General features: G+C 54.1%; 11 protein-coding genes across 11 annotated transcripts; 9 read left to right on the top strand and 2 right to left on the bottom strand.

Moving 5' to 3' along the window:
• Positions 1-993: 993 nt before the first annotated feature.
• On the top strand, positions 994-2,850 carry PG986_009660 (CobW/HypB/UreG- nucleotide-binding domain-containing protein; the record flags this gene model as incomplete). Its single annotated transcript, XM_066845882.1, has 3 exons — positions 994-1,220; positions 1,285-2,005; positions 2,068-2,850. 3 exons carry the CDS (start codon positions 994-996, stop codon positions 2,848-2,850), a joined length of 1,731 nt encoding a protein of 576 aa, XP_066698280.1.
• A 1,205-nt stretch (positions 2,851-4,055) lies between these two features.
• On the top strand, positions 4,056-5,027 carry PG986_009659 (uncharacterized protein; the record flags this gene model as incomplete). Its single annotated transcript, XM_066845881.1, has 1 exon — positions 4,056-5,027. One exon carries the CDS (start codon positions 4,056-4,058, stop codon positions 5,025-5,027), a length of 972 nt encoding a protein of 323 aa, XP_066698279.1.
• Positions 5,028-5,596: 569 nt separating this feature from the next.
• On the top strand, positions 5,597-5,986 carry PG986_009658 (40S ribosomal protein eS30; the record flags this gene model as incomplete). The annotated part of the gene is made up of 3 exons (XM_066845880.1): positions 5,597-5,655; positions 5,749-5,882; positions 5,960-5,986. Exons 1-3 carry the CDS (start codon positions 5,622-5,624, stop codon positions 5,984-5,986), a joined length of 195 nt encoding a protein of 64 aa, XP_066698278.1. The 5' UTR covers positions 5,597-5,621.
• A 548-nt stretch (positions 5,987-6,534) lies between these two features.
• On the bottom strand, positions 6,535-7,524 carry PG986_009657 (uncharacterized protein; the record flags this gene model as incomplete). The annotated part of the gene is made up of 2 exons (XM_066845879.1): positions 6,535-6,823; positions 6,911-7,524. The coding sequence occupies 2 exons, from the start codon at positions 7,522-7,524 to the stop codon at positions 6,535-6,537; spliced, it is 903 nt and encodes a 300-aa protein (XP_066698277.1).
• A 1,162-nt stretch (positions 7,525-8,686) lies between these two features.
• Positions 8,687-9,974, top strand: PG986_009656 (uncharacterized protein; the record flags this gene model as incomplete). Its single annotated transcript, XM_066845878.1, has 6 exons — positions 8,687-8,711; positions 8,907-8,995; positions 9,263-9,294; positions 9,352-9,787; positions 9,828-9,857; positions 9,915-9,974. 6 exons carry the CDS (start codon positions 8,687-8,689, stop codon positions 9,972-9,974), a joined length of 672 nt encoding a protein of 223 aa, XP_066698276.1.
• Positions 9,975-11,024: 1,050 nt separating this feature from the next.
• Positions 11,025-11,803, top strand: PG986_009655 (uncharacterized protein; the record flags this gene model as incomplete). The annotated part of the gene is made up of 2 exons (XM_066845877.1): positions 11,025-11,423; positions 11,489-11,803. The coding sequence occupies 2 exons, from the start codon at positions 11,025-11,027 to the stop codon at positions 11,801-11,803; spliced, it is 714 nt and encodes a 237-aa protein (XP_066698275.1).
• A 1,822-nt stretch (positions 11,804-13,625) lies between these two features.
• On the bottom strand, positions 13,626-14,381 carry PG986_009654 (cytochrome P450; the record flags this gene model as incomplete). Its single annotated transcript, XM_066845876.1, has 2 exons — positions 13,626-14,261; positions 14,355-14,381. The coding sequence occupies 2 exons, from the start codon at positions 14,379-14,381 to the stop codon at positions 13,626-13,628; spliced, it is 663 nt and encodes a 220-aa protein (XP_066698274.1).
• A 1,395-nt stretch (positions 14,382-15,776) lies between these two features.
• PG986_009653 (uncharacterized protein) lies at positions 15,777-16,401 on the top strand (the record flags this gene model as incomplete). The annotated part of the gene is made up of 2 exons (XM_066845875.1): positions 15,777-15,963; positions 16,046-16,401. The coding sequence occupies 2 exons, from the start codon at positions 15,777-15,779 to the stop codon at positions 16,399-16,401; spliced, it is 543 nt and encodes a 180-aa protein (XP_066698273.1).
• A 971-nt stretch (positions 16,402-17,372) lies between these two features.
• Positions 17,373-19,019, top strand: PG986_009652 (uncharacterized protein; the record flags this gene model as incomplete). Its single annotated transcript, XM_066845874.1, has 1 exon — positions 17,373-19,019. One exon carries the CDS (start codon positions 17,373-17,375, stop codon positions 19,017-19,019), a length of 1,647 nt encoding a protein of 548 aa, XP_066698272.1.
• A 153-nt stretch (positions 19,020-19,172) lies between these two features.
• On the top strand, positions 19,173-19,694 carry PG986_009651 (uncharacterized protein; the record flags this gene model as incomplete). The annotated part of the gene is made up of 1 exon (XM_066845873.1): positions 19,173-19,694. One exon carries the CDS (start codon positions 19,173-19,175, stop codon positions 19,692-19,694), a length of 522 nt encoding a protein of 173 aa, XP_066698271.1.
• Positions 19,695-20,406: 712 nt separating this feature from the next.
• Positions 20,407-21,255, top strand: PG986_009650 (uncharacterized protein; the record flags this gene model as incomplete). Its single annotated transcript, XM_066845872.1, has 1 exon — positions 20,407-21,255. One exon carries the CDS (start codon positions 20,407-20,409, stop codon positions 21,253-21,255), a length of 849 nt encoding a protein of 282 aa, XP_066698270.1.
• Positions 21,256-21,451: the final 196 nt, after the last annotated feature.

The following is a 21,451-nucleotide window of genomic DNA, read 5'->3' as shown; positions in this document are numbered from 1 at the left end:
CTGGATCCCATTAGTGCTGCCACCAGCAAACCACCAGCGCACAATTGGCCCAGCGCTGGGAGTGGCCAGCAAACACAGCAAACGGCAACCAGGCCCAATGCCGGGCCTTGTCCAATCCTCAAACAGGACATAGTCAGCAGATATCACCTGGATCGTCATGCCCTCTTTCTCTTCTGAGCAGCCCCGACCGCCTAATTCGCACAACTTAATTGCCTGTCAGCCCAGATTGGCCGGGCTTGTTGAGAAAGCCCAGCTTCCCGATCCAGCTCGTCGTCAGCTGCAATCGTCCGTTTGCTGTCTGCTTACTACCAACTAGGCATGCGCGTGCCGCCAACAAGGAACTGGGCAGAACTGGCTCCGGAAAAACGATCGATCACGGCAAGTTACCTCGGGAGCTCGGGATGACCCCATGGTGGCCCCCATCGGCATTACCTGAAGATCGGCCCCTTTGCTGGCCAGAGCACGAACCACAACGGCCAGACAATCCCGTCATAAACAGAGCATGTTCCTTAGCCGTCGGACGCTTGCTGAGGCTCGGGAGGAGAAAAAGGCCCTTATGCCTTATGATCTTGGCTGAGCATGAGCCTTCACGTGAGTAAGTGCGTACTCGACGCATTTCGTCCACAAACCACCCCTAAAGCGGCCACCGCACACTTTTCCTCGCTCTCAAATCCCCCTGCTCCGCACCCTACCCAATGCTGTTTCATCGCGAGAGCCTGTACGGAATATTGCGAGATAGCGATAAGTCACCTTATGTAATTGTCTGCAAGTGTTATGTATGCAAGAGTGCTGATTGGTCTGTTTTGTTGCGAGAACGACATCATTGCCCTGGAGTCGGGGACCTTGATGGGCAGCCAGGGGTAAAGCTGCACACGACCATGTATGATCCCCATAGAGATAAAATGGCAAGAAAAACCAGGTTCTGCAGAGAAAGAGAGACACCCAGATTTCTAGTGACTACGATTTTACCCGGAGAGTTTTGACCAAGTGACGATGGCACAAGCAAAACGTAAGAGTGGCAGCCAGCCGGAGGCAACAGCAGCAGGCAAAAAGACCAAGGGATCAACTTCAACGATCCTGAGCAAAGCTGCTCCAGCAAAGCCCCTCCCGGTGACGCTACTGTCTGGCTTCCTCGGGAGTGGAAAGACTACGTTGCTCAACCATATCCTAAAGGGTGACCACGGCCTTCGGATCGCTGTCATCGTGAATGATATCGGAGCGTAAGTCTCCTGAACCCCCTAGACCTCCTATATCAACCAACCTACTAACAGTGTCACTCTCCAGTATCAACGTGGATGCGAAGCTCATCAAACAATCGAACCATCGACTGACCAAGACCGAAGAGAAGGTCATCGCCCTGCAGAATGGCTGCATCTGCTGCACCCTGCGCGGCGAACTGCTCGAAGAGCTCGTCCACCTCGCCGAGCTCGACCAGTTCGACTACATCGTGATCGAGAGCAGCGGCATCAGCGAGCCCGAGCAGGTGGCCGAGACGTTCGACGAGCAGTTCTCGGAGACGATGCGCGCCATCGACCAGAACGCCGCCGGCGTCGACCAGGAACTCGACGACGACATGCGTGCAGTGCTGCGCCGCATCGTCGACGCCGGTGGGCTGGACAAGTTCGCCGTGCTGGACACCGCCGTCACTGTCATCGACGCTTTCACCATTATGGGCGACTTCAACACGGACCAGCTCATCGGCGACACGCGCAAGGACGTCGTGCCCGACGAGGACGAGCGCACCGTCTCGGACCTCATGGTCGACCAGATCGAGTTCGCCAACGTCATCATCCTCAACAAGACGGACATGGTCTCCAGCAAGGAGCTCGCTTCGGTCCGGTCCCTGGTCTCGCGGTTGAACCGCCGTGCCACGGTCTATGAGACGAGCCTCAAGCGTCCTGATTTTGATGTCACGAGCATCCTCAACACCAAGACTTTCGATCTTGAAAGTGCAAAGGTCCGAAAAACTTGGCTGGAGGACTTGCACCACATGACCATGCGACAAGTAAGCTATCCCTGGCGTCTTCGCCCAAGTCGTGATACGATAATGCTAATAGACTGCTGTAGATTAATGGACGTAACAAGGTCACCCCGAAGCCGGAAACGGAAGAGTACAATGTCCGAAACTTCATCTACCAAGGACGCAGGCCGTTCCATCCGCAAAGGCTATGGAAGCTCATCTATGACAAGTTCATCGTGCAGCAGCAGGATGAGGAGGAAGATCAGTCTAGCGGTGGGGATGACGACGAAGACGGAGATTCATCCGACGCCGGCAGCGACAAGGAGTCCGATGGAACCTCTGGTGGCGATGATGAAGAAGAGGAGCTAAGCCCGCCCTCCAACCAGGAGATCCTGGCAAACAAGAGCAACCATCCCCTCCTAGCCCGTCTATTCCGCTCCAAGGGTACATTCTTCCTCGCCACACGCCCCAACTACCAGGGCCAATGGTCCCAAGCGGGTGCCATGTTGGCGCTGATGGGCGGCGACCCCTGGTTCTGCACCCTGCCGTTCGAGGAGTGGACGTCGGGCGACGACGAGATCGACGCCATGATCTGGTACGACATCCAAGGCGATGGTAGCGACGGCTATTGCTGGGGAGACCGCCGGCAGGAGATCGTGTTCATCGGCGAGGACTTGGATGTCGAGGGCCTGCATGCGCTGCTGGATGAGTGCTTGCTCGACGATGCCGAGTTCGCTACGTGGGAGGCTATTATGAAGATGGCGCCGCTAAGCGATGAGGGTAAGACGGCGGCGCTGCAGAAGGTTTTCAGTGATGGTTTTGCGGACTGGGCTGAGTATCCTAATGATGATGAACATGATCACGGACATGGGGAAAGCCAGCACATCTGAAGTTAGACGAGTGACATTAATAATCCAGGCTATGAGTGCTTTATGGGGGTTTGATTGGCTCAGTGACACCAGTGGCATCGACGTCGTCAAAATAATTCAGGAATTAAATCGAGTGAAGCAGAAAGGTATACTGCAATTAGTTTCAATATGACCTCTAAATCGAACGCCCGATGTGGCCAGCTTGTATTGCACCTGGTAGAAACGCGGCACGGTTATCGTGAACAATAAGTTTTAATGATACTGACAAAAGGTGCATTCTAGAATAGCATCCCAACAAAATGTATGGTGCTGCTGAAAGGCCATATTGTAGGAGCATCGTGGGAAGGGGAGCATCGTGGGAAACACGAGAACTTAGCAATTGAGCAGGTCATATTCAGTCCGGCTTGAAGAAGATGGATGTTAGAGGGAAAGAAAGGACGCTCGATTCATAAAAATAAAAGAGCAAAAGCATAGAGCAGAAAAAAAAAGAAAAAAAAGAAAAAATTAATCCCCTTCTGCCTGCTGTACGTTGACGATTATTACTGACATCAGCTTCAAAGGCACACCCATTGTTACCCAAGACCGAAGCGGTCACGATGCCTCTAATGAACGCCTCCGCAATGGCGCAGTAATAACCGCCGTGTACAGCCGACAGGCAGATCCCTCGAAGCTTTGTGGTGAAAATGCTACAAGACCAGAGGCCGGAATCGAACCAGCGTTGTCCAATAACTAATCCATACACATTACCACTTGACCACGAGGGACCAATGTCTACCAACTGACCATCTGAGATTCTTGGAAGAGACTGCTCGTAATAGAACTTATGTAGGTACCTGCTTGGTTAGAAGGTAGGTATCAGATAAGGCTTTTGGCCCGAGGCATTCATTCTGTGCCTGGTCTGTAGATAAGCCAAGAGACAGCACTTCACCTGGACCTGACGTACGTACTTCTATTGAATGCATCTTCTTTGCCCATTGAATGAATCAGCCCTGGACCTGCTGCCACTATAAATTTCTCTCGATCCTCCCACTCCCGGAGCATTGATCTATCTTGCCAACAACAACACCACAAAAGGCCACCCACGGGCCATATCCCAATTGTCACCGAGCCACCACTTTTTGGCTTTTGTGTTCTGTACATAATATCTTGCATTTTCACATCCACGCCTCCATCAGTCATACACAGTCAAATCATTTGCCGCTCTGCTACGTCCCCAAATCAACAAGATGGGCCTCCCGCGGCTGAAGGAGCTTCTCTACATGGGCTTCATGAGTGGCTTTCGATGGAACACCACGCGAGATTGGAGCCCGAAAGACAATGCCTACATATTCCACGCCCTGCTCGATGGCAATTACACGAAGCCGCTCGTCAAGGAAATTCTCCAATCCGCCAATCCCAAAAACGACAAGGGAATCCCCAATCTCAAAAAAGACAGCGTTTGCGACATGTTCGCCCAGATCTGGAACCTCGCCGCCATGAACGTTGTCCATTGCAAGGACATGTCGCCCCGTGCCTTCTTCGCCGCATGCAAGGCCGAGGTCGAATCAGCTGGTACCGTCCCTGACGAGGCACTCTACCAGTTCACCTTGCGAGCCATACACGCCCGTAACATCTTCATTGAGTACCAGCCTGGTTGGAAGAAATCTGAGGGCACGTCCATGTCTGAGGCCATCGACAACTTCAAGGAGGCCTTCAGCACCGAGTACGACATCAAGTACGGCCTCGAAGAACAGGAAAAGCCGCCCCGGGAGCGAGATCTCGCCAAGATTCGGAAAGTCATGGTAATGCGCACGAAGAATCTGGAAGTGCACGGCGAATACTTCCCGGTTGAACTCACATCTGGTGAGGCGCAAGGTTCCAGCGACAACAAGTACTTTGTTGATGTCGAGTACACCAAGAGAATGGAAGCCCTTCGCGCCGAGGGTACTGTCAACACAGCCATGGTCGATGGTCAAAACGGCCCTCTTCAGCCTTCGGGAGATGTCGATCCCTGGTGGGATTTCGAGATTCCCGTTGCCGACTCAGATGATGAGGTAGACTACGAGGATTGGGAGGTGGATTTTCTCGAGGGTCAGGAGGATGAGGTTGCGGGCGCAATCATGGGAGGTTTGGACGGCGTCCAAAACGACGCCAAATTGGGCGATTTGGCTGCCGCTCTCAAGTTGCAGGACAATGATACGATGGAGGTGGATGAGTAAGGAGATGTACATAGTGTCCAGCACAGAAATTGTGTCTGCGACAGCGGCAAGTGGTTGCAGACATCGCGGATCCGTCAGATGGTGTAGACCGGCCGTCCGAGTGGGGTTGTTTACGGACCATGTCGTCGGACATTTGCTCCACATCGGCCGAAAGTCTACCTAGTCCTTTAGTTGCAAGCACGTGCATCTCCTGACAGTCCAATACCCGCATGACAACATCCCAGTGATACCTATGGATACAACCCTGCTTTCATTCATAGCTATTATCGCAGATATTGCTAATTGAGATCCCAGGGCGTAATGAGACGGGGGCTGGGGTAAAGACCAGTGTGTCCAGGCTGAACCTGCACCATTGTAACTTTTGGTGGTGGCTGCGCTTACTGGCTGCCTGGTCCCACAAAATGTTTGCCCCAGCGCAGAGTTCATTTGGACGTCGCATCAGTCATCCTCCAACAACAAAGCCGGAATTCTCTCTCCTGACCCAAACCCACCACACCAACCCACGATCTTCAATCGCAAAACACCAAACCCACTACAACCACCAAACCCGAACCCACGCAAATCGCCCACGCGCACACATACAAACTCGCAATCATGGGAAAGGTTCACGGAAGTCTCGCCCGCGCTGGTAAGTTTCTCCACGACCCCGCGCACCGGGGAAACCAATCCAGTCACGCGACCGGGGACGCAACATCGTAGCTGACGGGAAGCATCCACGCAGGCAAGGTCAAGTCGCAGACCCCCAAGGTTGAGGCCCAGGAGAAGCCCAAGACCCCCAAGGGACGCGCCCACAAGCGCGACATCTACACCCGTCGCTTCGTCAACACCTCCGACGCCCCCGGCGCCAAGCGCAAGGTAAGAGCCATCCCCGACCCCGACTGATCCTGTTGACAGAAAGAGAGAACTGACATGAGTGTCCGTCGCTGCTGCAGATGAACCCCAACCCCACTGCGTCTTGAGAGAACATCGCCGAGAACTCCCTCGTCAGATTGAAAAACTCGAAGAACACGATGAGCTGCTACGACGGCGGTAGTGCGTAGGCCACGCGGAGCCGAGGAGGTGGTGCACATCTACATGGTCATAGGAGGGGGTACACACGCTGCTGCTGCTATGAATGATTGGGCAACTGCGAGGAAGTCGTTGGGCCTATGGATGTAGCATACATGCCACGTCGATCACCGTAGCAGAGCAGTCTAGTGGAAGACCTTCGCAGTCCAGCACCACGGCCGCCACGGCTGCAGGTATGGGACAGAATTGATAGACAAGAAGGGGCTTATGGCAGAATGGAGTTGCTTACTAAATCTTTCGTGGCATCTGTAATATGTGACTGGCTGTTATCTAGTCTCTTTCGTTAGGCCTCTGACGCATCTGTAGGTAATAGAATCGTGCCATTCACATTGCATAGATAGGAAGACGTTGCAGTCATATCCAGTATCAATTATGCAATAAGCTTATCGGATGAGACGGGCCATAACAGCTCATCTCGGCACTGTGAAGCGCCCGCAAGTTAGTTTGAAATGGCCCGGACAGGCGCCACATCCTCCTTCTCCTCGAAAGCTCGAAGGATAAGATGACGCTCCTCCTTTCCCGTGAACTCCAGCTTGTGCCCCTCGCACCAACCCATGGCGATGTTCTGTTCGCTGGCCCAGACGCAGCCCAGGTACCTCTCGAGATCGAGCAACAGGGCCCACACACCTGTCTCGACCACGAAGGCGTACTTGCGGCACAGCTGGCTCGACGGGAGCATCAGCTCGTGGTAGCCGGTCGTGGCGACGATCTTGTTGGCCATGAGACCGCTTCACCAAAGTGCCCCACGCATGATGTCAGTGAAACCCCGATCTAGAGACCGGATAGCAGAATAGACTGGATGAATTAAAACTTACGTCCCCTCGTAGAGCTCCCGCACGAGTCCGTGTAGGATCGTCATGTCGCGGTCCCCACAGAGGCTGCTGGGCATCTCCCACTTGCCGGCCAGGGGGTCGTTCACGCCGCCGCGGCGCTGAACGAGCAGCACCTTGTCGGCGCCCGGGCTGAGCGCGATGGCGCCGACGGCGAGGCGCTCGTAGGCGTGGCTGTTGACGGAGGGCCGGGGGCCGCGGAAGATGAGGTGGTGCGTGGAGAAGATGGCGACGGCGTCGGTGTAGCAGAAGCCGGCGAAGTCGTGGTATCGGGCTTCCTCCTTGCTGCCGACGCTGTTGTTGTCGGTGACGGCTCGGGTGGTGGTGGTGGTGGTGAGGCTGCGGGCGTCGGACTTCTTGGGGACGAGGGCGCCGTGGTTTTTGGTAGGGGCGATCATCGTGCCGGGGCTGGAGGCTTGGTCGAGGAGCTGTTTGCGGTGATGGTCCGTTTCTTCGTCCGGGGTGGGCATGAGGAACTGCGTGAGCAGGGCTTGAGAGGCTGGGTCTGAACTGTTGGATTCTTGGGTTTCCTTGGCCTTTGCAGCGAAGTTACGGGCGGCGTCCTTGAGCAGGCCGTGGAGGAAAGCGTCGTCGGCCATGTTTGGGGCTGGGAGATGTGCTTGGTGGTTATCTGATGGCGCGGAGGGTGGTGCCTTTGGGGCCAAGCGCAATGATTTTTACTTTTTCTTTTTCAGAGCTTTGATGAGGTCAATGAGATGGATGGCGTGTGGAGGTAGGTGATCATCTCTTGGTGGTTTCTTCACAAAGAGATGGATGGATGGATGAGTGGCTGCGGGGGTTCAAGTCTCAGATAAAAACAAAAGAATGTTGGCGTAGGTGAGAGCATTCGCTAGTCCTTCTGGAGCAAGCAAAGATTGCTTGATGGCAACCGCTCAAATCATGTGCACTGTCATTCTGGGGCTGTTGTAATGAAACCTTCACAGTGGTAGATAGGTTCAGGACTTTATTCATATTTAAACAGATAACTCGACAACGGAGCAGGAGGATGTTTGTCGATGTTGATATTATAGCCCCCTGTATGAGAGATACAGGGGAGGGAGACATGCGAGGATTTGGAAAAGGGAGCAGAAAAAAGAAGAAGAAGAGAAGAAAAACAAAAAAAAGCGAGAGAGAGAGAGAGAGAAAAGGGAGGATAACTTCGATATCTGACGGATGATCGTACGTAGTGGCTAAGCAATGGCTGGCCGGCACTCCGAACATTGCTACAAGCGAACTTGTAACTCATCGACTCTACCGTGGGTTATTGACAATCGCGGACAGTGGCCGAGCGGGCCTGCTCAGTTGAAACTGAGCGAAGTTATACCCAAGGCGGTTCCTAGGAAGAGCTAGTCTGAAATCAAATCCGTGCAGTTAACCACTCGTTCAGACAGCCACTTTCCATCATCGGCACCGTTGGGAATCCTGCCTGTTATCAATCCTTATTACCTACCTCTTGATTGTCAGGGTCGGGTAAGCTGGCGAGTTCAGAGTAGGGCCCCAAACGTGACCAACCAGCAGAGCAACTACTTGGCTATCTTCCTCCAAGCCTTCAGCTATCATGCCGGTTGCCTCTCGATCTTCCTGGCCGCTGTCCAGGTTGAATTAAAGGGCATGAGAGCGCCAGCCGTTCGCCGTTCTGTAGCACGCCACAACTGCAAAGGACTAGCTGGATGGTGGATGGTGGATGGTGGATGGTGGATGGTGGGGTGAGGTGTAGGTGCGCTGGGGCTCAACACGTTCTCGCTGCAGAAGGTGTGCGCCATGTTGTCGATCGTGGACCTTTCACGTACGAGTTCACATATACGCGGAGTTAGTAAGACCAGATGCATGAATCGCCATGCGCTAAAGGATACACAAATACCCCTGAGGTGAGCCGCATGACGTTAACTGGCTCGGGGCAATGATAGCAATGATATTCCAACATTGGTCAATACACCACTGTCCAAGAAGCATGACCAATCAATTGCACCACTGTCTCCAGAAACTCCAAATCTCCAGAAGATGGGAGACGGCCAATTGAAATACATCGATCCCAGCCATTGGTTGTCCATTCTCGACGACATCAACGAGGTACGAGAGCACTTGTCTGGCCCGAACCAACCCATGGCGCACTGTATCAAGGCACTCGACATGAACCACGTGACACTAGACAATGGTTACTTGTCTACGCCATCTCAGTCAGGCCTGCAGTCTCGGTGATGCTTTGAGCGCATTGCCTACCCGGTCTACCTGCGACAGGCTGACCTCGTGGTATTTCAATGGTCGGTTTATGGTCTTGGGTATGGAAATGCCTCTACTACCCTGTTGTTTTAACTTGGCAACTGACGTTCAATTAAGGGGTGGTGCACCCTGCCAAATTTCAAGCCGAGGTAAGTCTACAGTACGTTCTACCCATTTGTAACCAACATCTGCTTACCAGACCTCAGTACACAGCATTCTGGGAGTCACCTCCGACAGCAAAGACCTGATTTTGGGCCCTCACGACGCGCCTATGTACAGGCAGTGCTGGAGATGCTCGCCCGCCCAGCGGAGGTGCACCAGGCATGCGAGCCCGGTGCTTGGTTGTACGAAGACAGGTGGATATTCGCCGCATTGCCTGTGCACGACTTTCTGCTTGCGGTTATGGTGGTATGTCTTGACGTATCCGTCCGCATGCGGTCCAACAGCCAGGAGAGGGCGAGCAGTGAGACGGAGTACCGAGAGCTCGCCAGCAAAGAGTTCAGAGCGTTATTTGACTCTCAGCGGATATGGGTTGCTAGCAGTGCTGCTTTCCCTGAGGCCAATGTCGCGGCGCTGGCATTGGACCTAATGGTTCAGAAGATGGCGGAGACCGATACTGAGCTCTTCCTCGGATTACATTCGGTTTCACCATGTGGGATTATATGGCGACGCCGTGATCCAGATGATTGGAGGATCTGAGATCATCGATTGGGTAAGTCTTATCCGTATCATAATGCCACTTACAACTGCTTCCTAACAAACGGCACAGAGGTTGCTTGACCAGTACTTTCAGAACATGGATCCTTCGACACTCGATGCCACATTCTGACTTGTTGTGACTCAGGGCCAGCATTCGAGTTGAGACGAATGTACCCGTACATGCTTCAGGCTCATGCTGAAGCCTGCTAGCTTGCCTGCCGGGGTTTTCAGAAGTGAGCCCGCTTCTGCCTAATTGCACGCAGCCATGTCAGCTCAAGCTGTTCCAAAGCCTGTTGTTGCAGCACGCCAACCCTGCCAACCGCCCCCTGTCAGCCCTGCTCCAACAGCGGAGGGACGCCCTCAAACGTGCCCGGTCCACTTGCGTATCGCAGGTCGATACAAAAACCTCCTAATAACTCCCCCAACTCCGATTCTGGTTGGTGCGGAGAGGTTATATCGCCGAACGTCGAATGCACGCGAGGCGTAGCTGACCTACCGATGACAGCCATCACCGCCACCCTGGGAAGAGACGCAAACCGAGGACATATATCTTGGATTTACCCACGTGGAAGCGTACTCTCAAAGCTTTGTAGTCACACCAGCTCGCGACCTCGGAATTCGATCGATGGATGCCAATCATTGATGTCGACTTCGGTGACGCGAGCACCCTCTTGCAGCTGGATGGATAGGCTCTTCGCTCATTAGCAAGCAATAGACGAGATGCGGTCATGGTGGTAGAGCAGTGCGCCTCATATGGTGCCTCGATTTCTCAGATCTGTATTTCATCGTATAATATGTGTGGTAAAATCCCATGTCAGTCAAATGGGGAAACAAACTCAATCAACACCTCTCACTTTTCATCCCTTGCCCCCTGTCGCTCACACAACTTGCTGTTCATTCTTCCTAAGTCAACCTATATATATATATGAAGTGTAAGTAGTTACAACCTGTCAACTACAATGTTTGGAAAAAGTTAACATGTTTTCCAAGGCGTATACTCAATCCGCATCCTCCACGCAAAACCAGCACTAATGCTGCCCCCTGGCAGCTCGTGGACCGCGTTCGAGCCGCTTGCATTCTGTCCACCGGTATGTATCTGTCATGAGAGGCAATCCACAGCTCATGGCGCTTACAGGTTGCTAGCTTGGTGGATGGTAAGCCATCGGCCAAGCGGAGCAATATGTCCGATAACATATTGCATTTTGGCAACGCCTGTCTGCCGGCAGGGTACCAAGACTCGCTCTTTGTGGATTTCCTCTCTCCCGAAATCAACAACAATAACTCCCCATTCTCGGGTGACTTCAATATCTTCGACTTCATTGATCCATTGCTACTCCAACCGAACCCCCCGCTCCCAGTAGTAGATTATGGAAGAAATGCATATTTGCAGAGCAGTTCGGGGCCTCAGTGGTCGCCTGGACAGCCCTTGCAACCAGCAGTGAACCCACTGGGCATTTACTACGCGGAGGATGGGAGGTCCTTGCCCCCACGCCCCCGCACCGGCCCCCAAACACCCCAGACCTCGTCGGAGAAGAAAGCTCGCCCAGTCCATCCTCGCCAGCGGTTTCCCGTAGGGGCCGTAAGGGCCGTAGGGGCCGCAGGGGCTCTGGGCAACTGTACCGATGCGATGTCCGTCTCTGCGAGCGGATCTTCAAGAAATCCAACGATCTCAAGAGACATGCCGCTACGGTGCATGGCGAGGACAACGAAAGCAAGAAACTCTACCGCTGCTCTTGCGGCCACGCCACTGCGCGCAAAGACAACTACCGCAGACATCACACCGGAGACAAGGGCCAGCGACCAAGCTGCGCCAAAGTTGCTGAGCTTGTCTCCCCTGGCCAACCCTTCGTGTGCTACTGCGGCGCGGTTGACTGCTCTGCCTCGGCGCATCTGCAGCACGTCACTGGGTGCAGTGCGGCGCGCCATGGCCCATCAGGCCGTCCCAGGCGTTCTTCCTGATCGCCTCGGGGCCAATCATTACGTTAACCCAACCACCAAACGTCAGCTGCGACAGGGGGGCAGGGACCGCCACCACCATCGCTCATCCTTCCCACCTCCCCCAATAGTTGCTAGCTTTGGTTGGGGCCTTCTGTGCCGTTTCTACATATCTACGGTAGAGCATTGATTTCACTACTGCTCCTTTATCGCTTTGTCGGTATTGCAGACTTCCAGTCTTTCATGGGTCTTGCACCCTTGAGCTGACTGGCGCCTATTTCTCACTGTTACACCAGCCGGAAGACTAGGACGATGTGGAAAAAGTGAAAATCGGAAAAGGAAAGAAAGAACTAGAAAACTGAAAAGCCACCCAAAAAGAACGAGAGAATGTTGCGAGGAATATGGAGGTAGGGCACCCCAGTAGGGGGTCACTTACCCCTAGTCACCACTTTCTTTTGTGTATCTGCAACACCATACGGTTATTCTCCTTTGTCACATTATTTGATTTTAGTTTAGTATCCGCACAATCATTTGCTCTCTGTAGCACATCAATCTAAATATGTCGCTCTCTGTTATACTTGTCCACCACTGCACTTGTGGAAAATTCGAAGCGATTGACCCCTTTCGCAGATAAGCTGCTTTCCATCCTAGCTAGCATGTTCTACCACGATTGGTTAATCTTCTCCTGAAGCTCAGAGAGCAATGAATGGCACAGCAATGTGGCTTAGGGGGTCATGGACAGGCGGGCGTGACTTCAGTGGTCGGCGGTCTGCCTTGGGTATCAGCTCCTGAGACATGAACCCCTGTAGCGCCCCCGCCTCCGGTTGGTTGGGGATGACGGGTCGGGGATAATTCGTCCAAGCCCCCGTCGCGCCTCTTGAGGCCCAAATCTTCATTCGTACGGGCCCGGAATTGCGCAATCGTTTTGAAAAGGGCCTCGGGTAGTAGTACCGAGCACGCGTTCCAAGCCGGTTTTGAACGGAATGTCGATATCATACATTGGGTAGAGACCCAATTTCGAAAGAACAGTTGGGCTTTGTTGGAGCCCAATCAGTGTAAGCTTTCCTATATAAAACTCGCTATTGGTGCACGATGGAGGCAGAGGCTTCTTTGAAGAAGCAAGACCCAGGAGTGTTCTGTCGAATAGCTCATTGTTATATGTTGCACCCCGTTGTCCCATACCGACCACCAAAACGAGCTACTTAGAAGCCTTGAGAGAGTTCTCTTAAACAGAACGACCGGAATTCCTGGAGGGAATCCAAGAGATAGGGCCCCCTTTAACTTGGAGTAGAGCCCAGGCCAGCCATCAGTTAAGTGACATGCCTATTCTTCTTCCCCCCCAAAACGGTAAAAAGGGGGCTCTTTATTGACATGTCCTCTGCAGAAGGGCTAGCAACAGAAGCTCCCGCCTGACTAGCGCAAGATTCTCACGGAGGTTTCAATGGCCCATACCACCACAGGAATCCACATCAAAGACATCAGTACATCAAACTGTGAGCTGATAGCTCGGAGAGCCCAGCCTAACATACGGCCAGTGGACGATGCCTAACTCGTCACATCACCACGGGGGTTCAAGCAGCGGGAAAGGCGCCGGGTCAAAAGGGAAATCCGGCGGAAAGAAGCCGCCGAGGGAGGGACACGGGGGCCACGGACACAGACAGAAGCGGACTTCCCGGCACTCGGCGAGTGGCGATGACAAGGCCAACATGGGCCGGATATTGAAGCGGTTGGCGCGGTCTTTGGTGATGTAGAATCTCATCCTGGATTTGCTAAACCCGAAGCTGGGTTGCTAATTTGGTTACAATTGATGGTTCTTATAGACTGGTCGGACCTATTGCTGTCATTACTACTCAAAATAGACATCTACTTTTTGCTTTGGTCCAAATATGTAATTCATGGGGTTGGACTCCGTTCGTCGTATCGTGATTTGCTTTGCTGACATGGAGGAGGTAAGGGGTCGAAACCCATCGGGCTCAGCACGCTCGTTGCTGTCCTTGTTACCGCTGAGCAGATAAGATTCTGACCTGGTCAAGGGCTTCATATACTGCGGCTTGCCCAGGTACTCGGCGTAGATATGCTCGTAGTTGTACCAGAGGCGCTGGCGGGATGGTACATGTTCGGTACCCGGGATCGGGGTCTTGGTTACCCCCGATTGGCCAGCCTCCCAGCGCCGGGCCTCGGCCGGGTTCATCTTGTACAGGGTCGGCAGGGCATAGCGTATCATATGCTCCTGGTTGGTGACGTCGTGCACCAGGTCGCGACCAAAGACGGCGCGGACGTTCTGCTGGCCCGTCACGAGATACACGGTCTTGGGGCCCAGCGAGAAGCGGAGGAGGCTGTGGCGGTCCCGCTGGAGTGCGGTCTGGACGCGGCTCATAAACCTGTGGTTGTTGAACATGAACTGCAGGGTGTTGTACAAGCCCGGAATGGGGTCACTGAGCGTCTGCGGAGATGCCAGCTTCTTGAAGGCGGCTGCTACAAACTTGCATGATAGCAGGGCCAGCCCCACTCAGGATGCTAGATAGGTAAGCAGATATGACGGGGTGATCCCGAGGGCCTCGGGGAGCGCTCTGACAGAAGAAAGTGCGGTGAAGTCAAGCATGATGACAATATGACGATGTGCTGTACACGTCACTATGGTTGACGCGGCAGAAGTATGTTGAGTTACACAGCGTAAATGCCCGGTAAAGGAGCTGAGGTTCTCAGAGATATGTGGTCAGGTGGGTTGGTGTTGGCCCGGTTGGTTCGGTCATTGCCAGCATCCAATCAGACATTCGGGTTATATCCCCCCTGTTTGCACAATCCTTTGATGCTACCTCACTCCACCTTTATACTTACTTCTAACAAAATATATCCTGCTCGATGTCGAAGCCCATTCTGTTCACTGACAGCCTCCAGGCTGACTTTCCCTTATGATCACCTCTTGTATTCAACAATGTACGAGCGTTGCCTGGTAGAAATTTGAACAAAGATTCTATATGACGAATGGAAGCAGGGGATGCCGCTTACTGCTCAGAATTCCGAGTTGCACTGAGTAGTAGTATTAGTAATCTGTAGCAGCAGCGTTCGAGACGACATCCCCACGTCGTGTCCACGAAAAGGGGCGCAGGAGAGTTTGCTAGTCTGCGATGTAGCCGCACTGGGGCGCCGAAGTGCCCACTTGCATGTAATGCAGTCCTGATAAACTTTGAGATCTTCAGCAGAGTTCATCGAGAGTTGTTCAGCCCTGCGCCTAGTGCGGCATCTAACTACTATTAGTATTAGTGTACTGCCTATCTGTCGGCTACGCACTGTCCCGAGAGCAAAACAGGCTGAGTTGGCCTAGGCCCCAACATTCCCAAGAGTGTACTTCATCTAGACAGAAGCTTAATCAAAGCAGCGGTTGTCTGACTAAGAAGCTAAACCACCACTTGGCAGATCGTAGGATCTTGGATATACCCCAGCTGAAGGGACAAGAGTAGCCAATCGGGTTGTTAGACGAAGCTGCAAGCGGGGCCGTGTAGTAATCTCGGGAGATTGCAGGGACTGTGGCTGAGAAAGATGCATCGAGACAAAGGCATTGCGGCTGCCTAAGAGCCAATAACCCCATCCTGCCACAATACTTGCCGTCGGTGGATATATGATGCAAGACCGTTGTAACCAAACCAAAGCTAAAGGAGTATACGATGCTATTCATAGAAACAGTCCAGATCACTCTAGCGCTGTCTAGAGTGAACCTTTGTCGGCCGTTTCGATATTCTGCTTGTCCACCTGTAGTAAGTACCAATATTACTATACCACTCCCAGCAACACTAAGCTGAGTATACTGATGCCTTGACGCAAGTTGACTTCAAGCCTAGCCTAGTTGAAATCTGAGATATCTATAAGAAGAGCCCGTCGTGTCTCTAGATTTCTCTTCTTTCCTCTGTCTCATTATCATCTCATCATCATCAACAGCATCAGATAAACCAACCCAACAACGCACAAAACAACCTCTCGCCCTTCACTATTCTTCAGAATGTCTGTCCTCAAGAACATCATTGTCCAGGGCCTGTTGGCCACTGCCGTTGCAGCCGTGCCACTTGCACCTGAGGAGTCGTCGTCTACCGATGTCGGCAGCCAAGATGCCATCAATACCGTCTCGACACACACTCTAGCGGCACGCAAGAACCCGGACAAGTGCGAAGCCCACATCGCCATTGATTGTAAGTTGAAGAATATCCCATTCTTCGCCTTCTCTTGTTTCCTCCTACTCCTAGCAACGCGTACTGACACACGACTTCCCAGCCTCCAACGGCCTCTGCGGCGCCCACTGCACGGACAAGTACAAGGTCGACATCGTCGACAAGGACGGACAGGCCATCGGCAAGACGTACGACTGGAGCCAGGTCGGGCAGTGGGGCGCCACGAACCCGCCCCGGAAGGTCGAGATCCCCACCACCAAGGACAAGAGCTTCTGGCTCGACGGGACCCTGCCCTCTGGCTTCATGAGCAACGACGGCCCGTGGCGCAGCTCCTTTACGCTCACGTACGACACGCAGGTCTGGAACTCGCACGAGTGCCCCAACTACAAGTACAAGGGCCCGGCCATCAGCAACGGGCAGCGACACCAGTTTGACCTGTGGTGCGAGTTCGACTGCTAAGCGTTGTGGTCTGAAGACTGGGTTTTCGTTTGGGTAGGAGTTTGGACGGGTGGCAGGGCGTGCAGGAGTAGGTGTTGGATGGTTGATATTATCTTGTTGTTTTCTACTTTCTCTCTGTGTATGCGCGTGCTTTTCTACCAGTTATATCGCTTAGTGGGGACAAGGAAACTCGCAAAGGGCATGCCCTCAGTTCTAAGCCCTGCTTTCTTTGATCGCAGGGCAAGGCGCGCACACTCTTCTCGGTGTCACAAGTCTAGTACCAGAGAGGTACGGGAGTCTAGAGTCTTGACTACCTACAAATATAAGATGTTTTGAGCAATCGAAGAAGCGTGTTCTGGGTATCTCCATCTTCACCGCCATCTAAGACGTCCCTATGTCTTCCTCTCGCGAGAACTGTATACCTAGGAGGATCAATATTACGCTTGAGTGTTGCTCTACGATGACGATATCCCTGTCCGACGGAGCACTAGACACGCCTGGAGCCACCTGACCAAGACAAAATACGACCATTCGCAGTCATGCGGCATGAGGGGATGGCAAATGCATGTTTGTAAGTACGTGCCTAGCAGCGTGCGTAACAGTAGGCTGGTAAACCACGACTTCGGCAAGGCTTCTACGGCGATCAAGGACGACAGCTTCAAGGCGCAGATGGCGTGCAACGCACGCATAACAACAATTTGGGTAGCTGGCTTGTAGATTTCCTACTTGTCACAGAAACCACTGTTGACTATTGGTACTAAAAACACTCGTGTTCTGCATCAGTCTTCATCTTTACTCTTGTTTACTGGTAGGATTCCGGCCACTAGCAATTCGACCCACCAACTGGCGGTTTGCGGCCCCGTTCCGAAATGCGCTTGCGTCAGGCGCATCCTCACCTCAGCAATTGTTTATATAAAGCAGCTTGACGACATCGAGACGGCCAGTGCCTCTTCGGTTGAGACGTTCAATCAACTAGGCCATATACCCCAGACATGAGGCTCATCGACTGTCGCAGCGATCCCTTGCAGATCAAAGAGTTCATCGGCAGCCCACCAGAGCCGTTCGCCATCCTGTCCCACACCTGGGACGCCCAGGAAGTGACCTTCCAAGACTTCGCCAACGTCGACACGCGGACCTCGGCCAGGGGATGGGACAAGATCCAAAGGACGTGCCGCAAGGCCCTCGAGTGCGGCCACGCCTGGGTCTGGATCGACTCGTGCTGCATCGACAAGACCAACAATGCGGAGCTGACCGAGTCCATCAACTCCATGTTCCAGTGGTATAGCGACGCCGCCTTGTGTCTCGTCTATTTGTCCGACGTCGACGCCGGCGACCGCGATACCCTGCGCAGCGCCCGCTGGTTCTCGCGGGGGTGGACGCTGCAGGAGACCATCGCGCCCCGGGAGGCCTACTTCTACGATGGCGCCTGGCGGTTCTTTGGCACGAGAGAGTCGCTCTGCCATGAGCTCTCGTCCATTACGGGGATCGATGCTAGCATCCTATCCCCTCCACCCGGCGCCGAGATTCGTGATTTGCTCGCCGACACTCCCGTCGCCCGCAGGATGTCGTGGGCAGCAAGCCGACAGACGACCAAACTGGAAGACACCGCATACTGTCTCATCGGTCTGTTTGGGGTCAATATGCCCATGCTGTATGGGGAAGGCGCCCAAGCCTTTGTCAGACTGCAAGAAGAGATCATCCGTGACAACAACGACCTGACACTTTTCGCGTGGACTGCCAAGATGGAGAACCAATCCGCGGGGCGACAGGACAGTTCTACATACCGCGGTATTCTGGCCCAAAGCCCTGCCGAATTTGCCGGCCTCGGTAATCTCGTCCTCGACCACGACCTCAAGTTTAACTCGGACTATTCCATGTCGAACAAAGGCCTGCGAATTCGCACTTACCTACACCCCACCCAAGACACGGAAGACGTCGTCATGCCACTACACTGTCATACGTTGGGAACTAATAACCAACGGATGCCGCAGCTTGGCCTGTTCCTCAAGCCCGAAGGCGCCAGCGTATACGTCCGCACGAAACCGCAGATGCTAGCCACACTCTCCGAAAGCATTCTGAGCTCGGGCGAGAACGACATCTTCGTGACGAAGCGCTACAAACCGAAGCGAGCCCCCGCGGTGGGCACCAACATCCTCAGCGCCGTATACTTTAACATCCAAGGCCTGCAAGACAGCTCCGCGGTCCAGCTGATCGAGACCGCGCCCCGGGAGCTCTGGGACGCCCAGAACCGCGTCTTCGTGACGCGCGGGCTGCGGAGCTTCACGGCCTTCCACAAGTTTCAGCTGACAGGCAACTACATCGGGCACCTCATCGTGGCCTGCGGCTTCTCGGAGGACAGCAAGACGCCCTGGGTGCACATGGAGGACGTGCTGGGCCCCCTGTACCCGGCGGCCAACGTGCGGGACTACGGGGCCGTCGCGCGGATCGGGGCGGCCAAGGGCGGCCTGCAGAAGCGGAAGCAGGACCTCATGATGTTCGTGCCGACCAGCAACACCATGAAGGCGCGCTTCGGCGTCGCCAAGGTGCAGTGCGAGCAGCAGACGCGGAACGGGGAGCCGGTCCTCGTCGTGAATCTGGAGTTGAAGAAGAACAATGCGGTGGCGTTTCACCTGTTTTAGAGAGGGCTTATGGAGAGTCTAATTCATAGCATCGGCGACACCGAGTCGCCAAGTTCTCACCTCGCTCTAACGTGGCCGACCTGAGAAATTTGAACAAAAAAGGGGGATTTCTACAATACACTTGACCAGATCAGCTTCACTCGCATTCCAAACATGTCTTCCATATCATTCGACACCTTCCAGGGCCTTGCCGGCAGTGACGACCCCAATAACGACATCGTCTGGTTGCGCGTCATCTTCCTGTATACTGTCGTGTGTCTCGGCCTCGCTACTTATACCAGGCTCGGCTGGAACGAGCACAAGCATTCTTCCATTTCCCCGGGACAGTGGGAGTTCCAATGGCTCGGATTCCTTCTCCTCTTCCTCCTTACACTGCCTATGATACCTGTTTTGTGGGGCTTCCAGTTGCCCGCCAACGCATGCTTGCGTTATGGCGGTACACCTTCATCCAATCCCTCTCCCGGCACCGGCCCCGTCCATGGTGGTCCTGAGGGCCAGAAGCATCGAGACGGGAGAATTTATGCCGTCGAGGGCCGCGGTATCGTTCACAGGGGTTTGGTCAAGTTCGTCGGCCTGCCTCCTCTGCAGGCGGGAGTGCCTTCGTGGGCTGAGCAGAATTGCCGACGGAGCAAGGAGCGACGCGCGAATGAAGACACGCCGCTCCTTTCTCCTTAGTGAGCGGTGGACGCAGCTGGTTGATGACTTTGCTTTTTAGAGGTTTCGGCGTTGATACATATTCGTTTGCATTGTGGCATGGTGAGGAGTAGCTTACAGATTCGGTGTCTACTATAATATATTCAAACCGAATTATATTGCGGGGTGTGTTTGAAAGTGTATACTCTAAATGGTCCATTGCCTACACCATAATAGTCAAAGCCTGAACTTGGATGGTGGTTAGAGTGGACGCACTATGCCAGCTCCGCCGCATATTTGATCTCAGTATAGAGTTCAGTGGTAGCCAATGTCGAGAGATGCTTGACTTGTGCCAGTTTTCTCTTCCCACATTACAGGCTGGTGTAGTTTCGGAGATGCAACTGATCATACATATATGAACGCCATCCTCCATTCACAATCCGTGATTCTGCATGAAACCCAAGCAGATTCTTCAGTCACCAGGACTTGCTGTACAGAGCCTCTCCCACAACAGATATATCCAATCAAGCCTTCTAATAATCTCAACCCAACTATATTCCTAAGATGGCTCCCATAATGCTTCAAGTCTTCCGGGACATTACAGAGGGCATCGCCCCCCAGCCCCATCACAACACGAAGCCTATTCCCAGACCCCCTGAACCCTCACAATCCGTCCTCCCCATTCTACACCGGGACACCAAGGCCAAGACCACCACCACAGGACGACAATAACGAAGCCCCTCCCGGTCTCAACATGGACAAGACCCCCGCGATCTGCATCCTCCTGTTCGCGGTAGGCATCGGCCTATACTCCCTCGCCTGCCGCATCGGCGCCGACTGTACCACGCTCTCCTGGAACAGGAACAAGCGGCCGTACCCCGACGAGCGGACGGTGGGACTGCAAACGGCCGGCTTCTTCCTCCTCTTCTTTTGCACGGGGCCGGTCCTCCTCGTAGGGTGGGCGGTGCAGCTCCTCGCCAAGGCGCTCCTGCACTGGCTTTCCTCTGCGCCCACGGCCGCGGCGGCAGCAGCAGCAGCGTCGGGCGATGATTCTACTAGTATTACGGGGGCCGCTACTTTGTCCCGGGCTGATGCTACTCTGTCAACTTCTCCGCTCTCGGTAGTGGTGGGAGAAAACCATGTCTCAATAATCGACCTACGAGAAGACCGAGTATTGGAGGAAGGCGACGCCGAGGCCCAGCAACAGCGGAGGCGAGAGGACATCTACCGCCTCCATCAGGGCAGCAGCAGCATGCTCCGCAGGGCCCTGGTCGCCTTCGCCGGTCTGCCTCCCCTCCGCGCGGGAAGGTCGTCCTGGGCCGCGCAGAACCGCCTGGAGAGCGAGCGGCGACGGCGCGAACGGCGGCGGCGGCGGCGACAACAGCAACTACAAGCCCCGCGGGACACCGGATCGCCGCTGCCGACCTACGACGGGGCTAGGCTGCCCCCGTACGAGGCGGTGCTGGAGGAGGATGCGGTGGCGCGACGCGAGCGCCGTGGTGACGGGTTTGCTGAACAGAGGGTCTTGGGTGGCTTGGAGGCGTTATCGTCGGTTCAGTGTTGCGGCGAGGAGCTGCGTCTGCCGCCGCCTGCTTACCACTAGGTGTGCGCAACGGCTGGCGACGTTTGAGGGAGTTTTCGAAGCCAGAAGAGGGTGAGCAGGTTTTGGGTGGAGAAAGAAAAAGATCAAATGGACTCTTACTTTTCGTTTTCTTGGGTGGGCTTGTTTCGCCGGCGTCCGTTTGAAGCATATATACTAGAGACAATTCCAACCAAAATGTATATAAACCGTGTAATAA

This window comes from Apiospora aurea (assembly GCF_038362705.1).
Source record: "Apiospora aurea strain CBS 24483 chromosome Unknown utg000006l_segment0_segment0, whole genome shotgun sequence".
NCBI classification, from domain to species: domain Eukaryota; kingdom Fungi; phylum Ascomycota; class Sordariomycetes; order Amphisphaeriales; family Apiosporaceae; genus Apiospora; species Apiospora aurea.
Note: the sequence above shows the minus strand (reverse complement) of the source record. Positions and strands in the feature narration are given on the sequence as shown.